General features: G+C 37.7%; 1 protein-coding gene across 3 annotated transcripts; it reads left to right on the top strand.

Moving 5' to 3' along the window:
- Positions 1-2,461: 2,461 nt before the first annotated feature.
- On the top strand, positions 2,462-11,684 carry fbxw2 (F-box and WD repeat domain containing 2). Of its 3 annotated transcripts, none has more exons than XM_020618826.1 (8): positions 2,462-2,610; positions 4,113-4,414; positions 6,709-6,931; positions 7,476-7,670; positions 8,104-8,237; positions 8,470-8,556; positions 8,689-8,858; positions 9,641-11,684. In XM_020618826.1, exons 2-8 carry the CDS (start codon positions 4,148-4,150, stop codon positions 9,927-9,929), a joined length of 1,365 nt encoding a protein of 454 aa, XP_020474482.1. In that variant the 5' UTR covers positions 2,462-2,610; positions 4,113-4,147; the 3' UTR covers positions 9,930-11,684. The 3 variants fall into 3 exon arrangements, with proteins under 3 accessions (XP_020474482.1, XP_020474481.1, XP_020474480.1); XM_020618825.1 differs by lacking the exon at positions 2,462-2,610 and adding an exon at positions 2,833-3,155; XM_020618824.1 differs by lacking the exon at positions 2,462-2,610 and adding an exon at positions 2,833-3,151.
- Positions 11,685-12,077: the final 393 nt, after the last annotated feature.

Raw genomic sequence — 12,077 nt, forward strand, 5'->3', positions numbered from 1 at the left:
CCAGTTAAGTGTTTAATACTGTCTAATACTGAGTAAACATAGCAACTCAGACTGAGTCATAGATGTTCTTTCAGGACATAAATACAAATGCAAGCTGTGCTAAAATACAGCATATTACACTAAATCCCAGAAAGGGAATCGACCACCATAACAGATCTGTTGTTCTGTCCTTGAGAGGGTCCTTCCTAATCAGCAATAGATAACGATGGAGTGGTAAACCACATGAAGAGTGAGCAACAAAATTAAAAAGTGTTTTTATTAGTCATCCTTTGTCCATTGTCATCTGATAGACAACATTCCTTGCATTTATGAACTGTTTAGCCCAGATCTGTCCACTTTTTAATGTCAGCAACAGGTTTCCTGTTTACCATGATGAGCTGATCAACACATGACATTCTGGGCCATATGCAGAACAGCAAGGTGCTGTTTCATAGAAAACATTGTATTAATGAGCTTACTCTGACTTTTTTCTCATATTTTTTTTACTTTGACAGACAAATTGATAGCAGCCCCTCAAATGTAATTATAGCTTAATTATGTTATTCACTTTAAATATACTTAAAAATTGTTATTTCTAATTTATCAATAATTTGGCATTTCATAAACAGCCACAGTGATTTCCTAGTTTTAAAACCAAGGGGTCCACAAATAGGTTTATATGACCCTTGGACTAGGAAGAGTTCATGATGGAGTAAAATAGAAAACCATCTACTATTATAAGTGGAGTTTACTGGGCCAAAAGAAATGCCTCTCAAAGCTCAGTGAAAGAGTGAAAATTGCTGAGATTTTTTTCACGGGGTTGTACCTCTGTGATTTGGCAGACATAAAGAGGCGCTAGAAAGGTGCCAGAGCAGATTACATTTGGGCACAAGCCCAAAAATGTGACTTCTTAGGGAAAAAATAAACTTCAAACAGTACTTAACCTGACCCAAGCCTCTGTATTGTACAAGCGTCAGGACATTGAACATAACTGGTGCATGAGCAGGGGAAATGACATAGGGGCATCTTGTTAGACTTTTCAGTCTTTTTTATACATCATGGAATCTGTACATCATACTGTTTCAAATGACAGAAGAAAGTCTCAGCTATATATTTCATATTTATTACATTTTCATCTCTTACTTCCACTCAAGTCCTTAAACTATAGTGAGCGTTTGTGAGATGTGTATAAAACAACTTGCTTAGGTTACATCTAAAATGATAATTCACTGTTGTAACATTGTAGATAATTCATAAAACAAGGAACAGCATGCCATGGGCACTTATAGTGTACAAGGGCTCTCTTGTCTTCATTTAGAGCCCTTCATGCTCACTTTCCATAAGTCAGCATTTCTGCACACTTTACCTGAGGGAATTCCCCACAGTTCATTTTGTTGTGACATGAAGCATGGCCTACTGTACTCGGGAGGCTGGAAGCATACAAAAGGTAAAGAAATGCCATTAAACTTTTTTTGGCATTTTGCAACATTATCCCTACTGAGAAACCTCCATTCTCAGCATCCTATAGATTTTTTGTTTTGTTTGTTGATTTGTTTTATTTAAACATTTATTTAGGCATATTAATTCATCTTATTTTGTTGTTAAAATGCTTTACTCTATCTGCCTTATTACCACAAGGTCTACAGTAGCTTAAATTAATCAAAACTGGCTTTCTAAAGCAGGAGAGACCTCAAGCAAGAAAATTCTTAATATAAACTTCTCTGAAAACACTTACAGTCTATACACCTTCTTATTATTGTCACGCAATTTATTTACACACAATGATATTGAGAAAAAATATGCGTCTCCCAAATGTTCTTGTCTTGCTACTGTATTTACATGCATTTAACCAGCAGATGTCCCCATTGTGTGATAATTTAAATGTTTCAAAACAGCACACATTTTCCGAAGCAATTGGTTTAAAGCTTCGGAAAACCACGTTTCTGCCACCGTTAGTATATGATATTTTGGCCCCACTACACTTTAAAAGAAACCAATGCCCAGATCTGTTACTAGTGCTGTACAGAAATAGCGGCACTGCGGAGAGCCAGATATTAGCAAACCAAAGCCATTAAGACAGAAGAGTTTCGACATTGAGGAGTTAAAAAAAAGTCAGCAGGTCACGTGATTCATGTAGTGTCAAATAGTCCCAAAGAGTCGATAAAGATCCACTGTTTTCTGTAAAGAACAGCAGGATTTATTATCAACTACTATTCTGAAAAACGTATGCAGCCTTGCAAACTAATTGTGTTCTGTTGTTGTAGATAGCTCAGCTAAATTCAGCTAGTTAGCTAAGCACCTAATTATTAAAGTGACCCAATATTTGAGAGACATTTAGAAAGGTTGCAAAACGTTTTGGCACGTATCACTGACTTATAGTGTCAGGAGTATAATTACTGCTATTGATTTCAGCTTTGAAATATAATAGTCAACTCAATATAAGTCTATGGTGGCGCTTCCAATGATCCGTCATTATTTAAAAACGTCCTTATAGAGTCAATTGAGATGTCTCCACTCTCTTTCCTAATACACTCTGGCCCGGTCAATATACACCGTAATGACATTGTGCGCGGCACCGGAAGCTAGTTTACCAGCACTTGTTTAAGCCCGCAGTAATATCCTACAGGCAAGGTATGTCGTATGAAGAGAAAAAATACCAAGCTAGTTAACACCACAAAGCAAATGTAATCAACAAATCTGTGTAGCAAATACAATTGTATTTATTAACGATCCTTGACTTACATTTCTGAACGTGCCCATATGGGCAGAAATATGACCCTGTCCATAGTGGTTGTAAAGAAGTATTAACAAGTACGCCTACGCTGCTACCTGTAAGACAGTGCTGAGGGCAAAAAACGACCTTACAGGGCAGGATGGCGTTTCCATTATCTTTTCCTTTTCAAGCTGTCACGTCCTGCTATCCTTCTGTCCTACTATTTAGTGTTAAAAACTCTAAGTCTGAAAAATGCATAGACGACCATTCCTTTATAAACACCACTTAATTTACAGTTAACAGAATCCAGGATTCTCCTGGTGGTTAGCTAAGAAGCTACGTTACTTGGACAGTTCTTTCAAGTTGCTTGATGACGGGTTAGCTTACGACAGCTAACTTCGCTATGTGAGCCAACTAAATATCAAAGTGGCGATAAAAAAAACTCGCTGCACATCTCTGGTTGGTAAATATTTATATTTTACATTTTTAAATGTAACTCTGTTTACTAGCAAATCCTGTTCGTTTGTTGTTTGGATGTCACCAGTCGTAGCTAACGTTAACTTGCCATGTAATTGTATAGTGTTACTTAGCTAACGTGTTAAGTAACTAAAGTTGCTAACTAGTCAAGTAGCTAACCTGGACTAAGTTAATGCTAAATGCATAAGCAGATACGGTTGGTCAGAGAAGTAATTGCTTATTATAATAAACGAAACCTGTACCAGGTAATGCATGCATAGGTTTCCTGGTACTGCATTTGTAACCCAGCGATAGCTTGGTAAAATGTTTAAAATAGCTAGGTAAGTTGTCTGATGAAGAACGTACATTACAGCTCTTTTCAATTTAACAGTGAACTTGAAGTCAGCGTTCTAATAATTCAAAGACAATTGTATGGCCATAGTCTACGCCAAGCCATTTGAACATTTAATTAGGCCACACTCCTATCTAACTACATTTTAGATATCCATAATAGCTTTTTTCCTAGACGTAATTGTGTTATTACTTGTCAGAATGGTAGACTAATTTAAAGTCTCCATAATAACATTACTACTAGCAGAAATTGTACTTCAAGATATCTACGACTTTGATTTTATAGGAAAAGCTACATTTAAGAAATCAAACTCCTTCAAAAGTATATAAGCGGATGTTTTAACATTTAATAGCTAGAATAGATATATATTGCAGATATCTGTATCTTGCAAATGTATCTGTTATTATTCAACAATTGAATTGAATTGAACAAAGCTTTAAAATGTCAATTTTTTTCTATCATTGGAAATTTAATATCTTACAGTTTTTTAACAATTTTAAAAGACTGTGCTAACTTCTGTCAAACATTTGTCAGATTCAAACTCTGGCATCTCAGGATACTCATGTCTTCTTGTGTATAAATGTGCTAAAGTCAGACCTTGCATTGTTTTAGGGACTGTCAGTGTTGCAAGTCGCTCTCATGTGCCCATGGAGAAGGTGGCCTTTGAGGGGTGGCTGGAGTCAGTCTCTGCCACTTTCCTTACTCTAAATGACCAGCAGCGCAACCAGTCTCTGGACCACCTCATATCTTTAAGTGGTGCTGCCCAGCTCCGTCATTTGTCTAATGGATTGGAGACCCTGCTCAAGCGTGACTTCCTGCGCCTCCTTCCTCTGGAGCTGGCCTTCTACCTGCTGCGCTGGCTGGATCCTCAGACCCTACTCACCTGCTGCCTGGTCTGTAAGCAATGGAACAAGGTAAATGTAATGCTTCCTGACTAAGGATCAAAATTTTAATCGATTTCCATAATTGATAGTAGGGTATGTTAACAATAAGTAATCGCTTCAGTGTTAAAAATTAATTTAATACTGTGGTTTCTTTCTATAATAAAACTGTTTTTAAACACTGACCTGATACATGTTCACTGAAAAGCTAGTCAATTAGGAATTTAAAAATAGATTAAGTAAAGACAAAGTTACTTGAATTATAAATGAAACAGCTGGTGAAGGACTGTTTGTTGTCATTGATATTATTACTATTATTATTGTTGTTTTTGTATTCCCTGCAACATTCGCCTGGAGTCATTAGTGTCAGTGAAATGAATGTGGCTCTTCTTGGCATAAAAGAAGGGCAGAGAATATTTCTGCAGACCCCTCACATAGTGAAAACAAACAGTTTGAACTCCCCTCTGGACAGTGCTACAGGTCACTGTACGCCAAGACAACCAGACACAAGGACAGTTTCTTCCCCCGGACCATCACTCTGATGAACACTAAACCCATGTCTTTACTAGAGTCGATTGTCTGTTTAAACATACTTCATCAATAAATCTGATTTTGATATTTTAACCAATTAAATTAAGTGCAAATAAATAATAATTGATTAATCATTGACAAGGAAAGTGGACACAATTATGTGAATTATACCTGAAAATAGAATAGTTTCAATTAAATGAATGGGCGACTGCTTTACTGCATCCACTGTGACTGAATGGAAATGACACAGATAAATTAAAATGTGCTTATTACTGAAAGACTGCAGGCAACAATAACAAGCTGGGAGGTTGTAAATAATGTCTGAATCTCTTACAAACCACTGTATAGGTTACGTATGAGGAATGGAAGAAAAACCTTACAAATTGGCCTGTACAAACGGCACACATTCTGAAGGGCAGGAGTGGGCACTCTTGGATTAGTGGCAGCAACTTGGATGTAAATAAGTTGCAGTATGTTTTCTCCTTGTATAGCAAACTTGACATGCTGGTAGAATTTCAGCAGAACAGTCTTTGTTTAATGTTTTTAATGATGATGAAAAGATCTCTTTGGTTCTGCTGTTTGTTGGCAGGTTTACTGCTACAATATCAACAGTGGAGAACTCAGAAAATAGTATGGCTGGGACCTTATGAGTAGAGAAGTGTTTGGAGACAACCACAGTATTTGTTTTGATTTCAGTACTGCCTCCTGAGGGGTGCTGAAATTTAGCTCCCAGAACACACCTCCAAAGTGGGCGCACCATAGTGGAAACAAATCCAGAACCCATGATGAGTGTTACTTCAACTGCCATGTCCTGAGTGTTGCTGTGTATTCATTTGTCAATGAAAACAAAGATGCAACAGTTCCTCATTTCATGTGATGTAGTCCCTCATACCCACTGTACCACTGTCCAGAAGATCCTGGCAGCTGTAGCTGAGTTTAACCATGTAAAAAGTGCACTTTTTACAAAAACTGTTTTCAAACATTTGTTTCTTATTCAAACATTTCCCTTATTTTGTACATTTGAGTGTAATCAAATTAAAGTGTGGCTAATGTAGCTAACTCTAGTGAACACGAGGTTGGTCAAGAGAACAGATTTGGCCTATAAATTGCATGGGAGTCTTGAATTGATATTGTGATCTAATTTTCAGTTTCACCATGCATAGTCACTTTTTTTAATGGTATATTTTTGATGATATATATTGTTCCACAATGCATTGCTGCACTCCTAGTAACCATGGTAATCTGGTTTATTGAATTTGGATAATGAATTCAATCTTAAAATTGGGAATAATATTACACTTGAATTGGCTCTGTTGCTCACATTGGTATAAACCTGCAGTCTCACAGTAGTGTAGTTTCAGAGCAGCCTGTTCAGCTCCAGTATCCAGTCATAATAAAATTCTAATACAACGTCTAATAAAAGATTGGTGGAAAATCTTTTGTATCCTCGCTTTCAGTGAATTCCTTGTTGAGCTTTGCTTCCTTGAGCATAAACAAAGGAATCGAGACATCTTTAATGCAATTAATTTCCAGGTCATCCAAGGAACAAGATGAAATTAGATATAGCAAATGAGAAGTACCCATGGTAATTCAGAGGGATCGCAGTTGTCACCGAGCATGGCATATCAAGTATACATAACTCGTGAAAAATAGTTACTTGATATATTAAAGCCAAAGCCACAAATAAGACCACAATATTTGCAAAACAGTGCAAAGACTGTTGTGCTACAAATCAGCTTACCTTTACTGTGCATTGGATGCACTTGTCATTGTAACAAGCATTTGTCTCCTTGTAGGTGATAAACTCATGTACAGAGGTGTGGCAGGGAGTGTGTCGGGAGCTGGGCTGGAGGATTGATGAGTCCATTCAGGATGCATCACACTGGAAGGGCATCTACCTGAAGGCCAAACTGCGCATGATGCAGCTGAAAGATCAGGAGGCCTTTGAGACATCGTCCCTTATCGGCCACAGTGCTCGAGTATATGCTCTCTATTACAAGGATGGCCTCCTCTGCACAGGTACATTGTCACTCTGGTTATTTTCAGTGTGGAAAAGGTTGGGTTAGAATCAGCTTCAAGTTATATACAGGTGGTGAAAATCCTCTCATCTGTTAATGGGTCTTTAACTGTTTCATAGTTTTATACTAATCATACTTGTTTGTTTGTTGATCTCACCACCACTCAGACACAACTGTACAGCCTTTACCACAAACTTGAATTTGTAAAAAGAAAGGAATAAATAAATAAAATGAATCATCTAATACGTGCTGATCCATTCAGTCATACAGGTTCATCCAAAAACAAATCAGAACATCATGGAAAAGCTTTTTTTTTTGTAATTTAATTCAAAAAGTGAAACACTCATATTCTAGATGCATTACACATAAAGTGAAATAACGTTTATTGAATATTTCATTTTGAGTTTGGGTAAATTACTATTCATGCAGTATAAATAACGTGTATGTCTCGGTCTAGTTCAGTATACAACCGTTTAGATAGAAACTACTGTGTTAAAGAGGCGTGTCAGAGCTTATAGCAGTAACACTGTCCTCTTCTTTTTCAGGTTCTGATGACCTCTCTGCCAAATTGTGGGATGTACGCACTGGACAGTGCATTTGTGGAATTCAGACACACACCTGCGCTACAGTGAAATTTGATGAACAGAAGTTGGTGACTGGGTCCTTCGACAATACTATTGCAAGCTGGGAGTGGAGCACAGGGGCTAAAATCCAACAGTTCCGTGGCCACACAGGAGCAGGTTGGTTTATATGTTCAGCTAATATCTCCTGAATTATTTACAGTAATAAGTGAAAACAAGCTAAACTTAATTTTTATAGTGCATCTCATTCCAAGGTATGTGGCAGTGTATAGAGGTACAGTATGTACATTTACATATGCATACAAAAATTGAAGTCAACAGAATTAAATGAAAGGGACAATGATGTTATTCCAGCAGCACAGACCATAAACTCAACAAACTTTGGTTTGTGTGGCTGCCGTAATTTAAAATGTATCATTTGTAAACCTGAAAAGCAAAATGTGTGGGTGAATTATGCAAAATTTGTCAGAAGCCATTTATTTCCCAGTTTTAAAAAAATACACATTGATTTGATATTGTTGTTTCATCAATATCCCCTTTTTGCTAAGGATTAATAAACACTTGATTGTGTGCACATTCTGTATCTCCTCAGTCTTCAGTGTGGACTATAATGATGAGCTGGATGTTCTGGTCAGTGGCTCTGCAGATTTCACTGTGAAGATCTGGGCATTGTCTGCTGGTGCCTGTCTCAACACTCTGACTGGACACACTGAGTGGGTCACCAAGGTCAGCTCACCTTAACTAGTCAGGATTTTAGGTTAAGAATAAATGCATTGTTTGTTGTCTATGCATTTTTTTTCTATATCTGTAAATATGTTAATATGGTTTAATCAAGATGGAAATGTCAGAAGTTTGATGCCTGCGTAGTGTTTTATTTATCCAGCATAGATAAAACCTAGTTCAACCTCGAAATGTTTGATCTCTTTTGAAACATGTATCTTGTGTTATCTCCTATCAGGTGATACTGCAGAAAAGTGAAGTAGAATCTATGATGCACAGCCCTGGTGATTATATTCTGTTAAGTGCTGATAAATATGAAATCAAGGTAATGCTCACTTCTGCTGCTGTTTCTTTTGTAAAGGAAATAATGTGAAGCTTTTATCACAGTTTTGGTGATATTGTCATGTGAGCCGCTATTACCCCAAGAGTCCATAAGGTGGCACTGTTCCTTCTGCAGGTCTGGCCTTTAGGCAGAGAAATCAACTGCAAGTGCTTGAAGACCCTGTCAGTGTCAGAAGACCACAGCATCAGCCTTCAGCCTCGCCTGCAGTTTGATGGACGTTACATCGTCTGTAGCTCTGACCTTGGAGTTTACCAGTGGGACTTTGCCAGTTTTGAGATTCTCAGGTAAATTTGTAAACATGACAAAATATGTCTCACTGGGATTATTAAGTAAAGAAACGTATTCTGTAGCTGGTGTGTATTATGTAAGATGTGTGTCTCTAGCAGGAAGTATAACAGTACAGTCTGAACGTCACTGAATCATAAGACGCGTAGTTCTTGTTTGAGGTTAGGTCACAGGTAAGTGAGTGAGTAAAAAGCAGTGACACTTCTGGTGGTGATAAACGGTGTAGACGGTGGGGGATGCTGGAGCAATGTACTGTCAGAGTTGTAACTAAGCTAATATTTGTATAGAATATATTAGCTAATGTACATGTCAGAGCCTTAACTAACTTAGTATTATGGTGCATCATATTATCATCAGTCACACCCAAGTGCCTTATTTTGTTCTGCTCCTTGGCGTTATTGATGAGGTCTAACTGCCACCTAAAACTGCACTACCTGCTATCAGTCAGACATCATGTTTAGTCCTTCTGGTTGTTTCTGAAAAGACACAGTGAGCATGAAATGTACCAGAACCAAAGGGCAACAATGTATCATTTTGATTTGTAACATCTGAGTACTGTGTGTTGAGCTGATTAGAGCATATTAATAAAAATGCTTTGCTGATGCCTAACATTGTTCAGTTATGTATTGGCATTAGCCCCTTATAAAACAACAGCTATGAGAACAAGTTCTCATTTTTCATCACAGTTTGCTTAGAATCAAGGATGTGGACACGAGATCTTGTTTATATTCTATGATGAATCCACTAACACTCTTTATCCGTCATGTTTTGCTCTTCCCAGGGTGATAAAAATGCAGGACCCAGCCAACCTGTCTCTACTCAGCTTTGGCGAGGTGTTTGCGCTCCTTTTCGACAACCACTTCTTGTATGTGATGGACCTGAGGACAGAGGCTGTCTCAGGCCGCTGGCCTCTACCTGCATACAGAAAATCCAAACGAGGGTCCAGTTTTCTGGCCGGTGTCACTTCCTGGCTTAATGGCCTGGATGGGGGTAATGACTCTGGACTAGTGTTTGCCACCAGCATGCCCGACCATAGCATTCACTTAGTATTGTGGAAGGAGAACGGATAGAAAAGAACAAGGACGCCAAACCCTAGACTGCTAGGATATGAGCTGCCATCACTTGTGCTCTGGAATATATGAACCTTAACACTCAAGACAGACGCATGGACCAAAGCATTATGTTTTTTAATCTGCTTCTTCTGCAGCCTAAAGCCCTCCTCTCAACAAACATTCACAGATGGAAATGGGAGGCAAACTAAGATGATGAAACTGTAACTGTTGTGCTATACAAAGTGCTGGATTAGCACGTCTTGATTTCTGCAGAAGCCTCTGATTAGTCTTCTGATTTCGACAAATACAGAAAGAAAATGGACTTCTTGAAGCCCAAGATGCATCAGTGACAACTAAACAAATCATCAAAGGTTCTAAGATAAACATAACCATATAAATTCTCCTTTAATTGACTGTCAGTGTTAATGTTTTGGCAGATTTGCTCTTTGAGCAGTTTAGCATTGTGCAGTGAGAATATTTGTAGCCAAACTTTAATCCATAATTTAGTAATAGGATGCAACTTTTGCCACTAACCTTTTCTTACCAGGAAACGACGGTCAGAAGTGCTGTAGTTGGAGCTTGTCTACTGACAAGATGGTCACTGAGCTGATTTGCCAATTTATTGGTTTCCTTGAAGAAAAGCAGGGTTGCCTTAAACACAGTCACTGTAAATAATGGAGAACATCTCCTCTGATATAAGATTGTGACATCAAGGACGATATTCCCCAAGATTTTTACAGACTATCCCCGAGGAAGCTGTATACCGAGTTGTATGGTGAAAAGTGGCTTGGTACACTGTTGTGTACCACGTAAAACATTGTGAGGTTTCATGTAAGTCCACTAAATATACTTTTCTAAGGGATGTCTGGTTTAAATGTCAGCTTGAGAAATGTGATGTGCCTTTTCAGTTCATTTGATGTTACAGACTAGATAACTCCAGCACATTGCAGTAAATTGATGACTGCATTGTAAAATTTTTATGTTGACTTTTTCATATTTTACTGTGCTCTAACAGTCTAAGATGTCTGTAATTTTATAGCTATCTACAAGACTTGACTTGCTTAGTGAACTGCTTTGATAAACCACTGACCGTCTCAAACATCAGGTCTATATTAAAGGCTTCAGTGCATCACACAGCAGCAGGGGGTGACTTGGCACTTAGCTCTGTGCAAAATTACTATTTTACACTTACATTTAATTAGATGGTTTTCTTGTCACTATTAAACAATATGAAACCATGCCATTTTTGTTCTGCATGCATTTTAACATTTTGTCTCTGTTTGGTTTTATGTTTGTACAAAACTGAAACTTTAACCCAGATTATTGACTGTCTTCCTTTGCCTTGGCAGGCCACAGAACAGAACGGATTGAAATGAATTGTACCACACCTCATTTAGTATATTAGAATTTTTTTTTTTATACAGACCATAACCTGTTTTTCACATGGATTAACTGTACACAGCAGATGTACCTGTTCCTAGTTTAGACTTTTAAAATCTCATTAAAACACCACCAATATAACGTATTCTGTACTGCTGTCGACCGTTGCACCACATTATATCCTCTCAGAAGCACACAGTTAAAATTGAAAGTCCATTTTGTATATAAAATTATACATTGAAATAGGCCAGTTTTTGTTCATTTGCTTCATGGTTAATTGCCATTGTATTCAAGCACTGCACAGTATTTTAATTTAACAAAATCTTTGGTCACCTGCATCCCTCTACAATCAGCTTCAGTATTGCAGTCTTTCAAATAAAGTAGCTAATACACCTTGTGTCTATGTATTTGGGCACACAACCATTTCACAATGTGAGTCTGCTACCAGCAGCTTTAGGGATGGCAATGTGGGTACAAGTACCTGCAAAACTGTTGTCATTCTTATTAGCTTTGGCTGCATGTTGTGTACTAGTGCTACTAAGTGAATGTTAGTATTCTTTGTTACAGCCTGAGAGAGCTGCTAGGCATGGCTGTAGACTGAGTCTTTTTAAAACTTGTCTTTATATCAAATAAAACAGTGGAACCTGGTCCTGCGACCTTTTAGCAGCACTAAAATGTTTTGTCCAACATTGCAATGGATAAAACATCACTTGAATTACAGCAGCAAATATACTGGTTTCATACTGTGATAGTTTGATTAATTAACTATTACTTTAAAAAGAATAA

The sequence above is a fragment of the Monopterus albus genome, unplaced genomic scaffold, assembly GCF_001952655.1.
Source record: "Monopterus albus unplaced genomic scaffold, M_albus_1.0 scaffold209.1, whole genome shotgun sequence".
NCBI classification, from domain to species: Eukaryota; Metazoa; Chordata; class Actinopteri; order Synbranchiformes; family Synbranchidae; genus Monopterus; species Monopterus albus.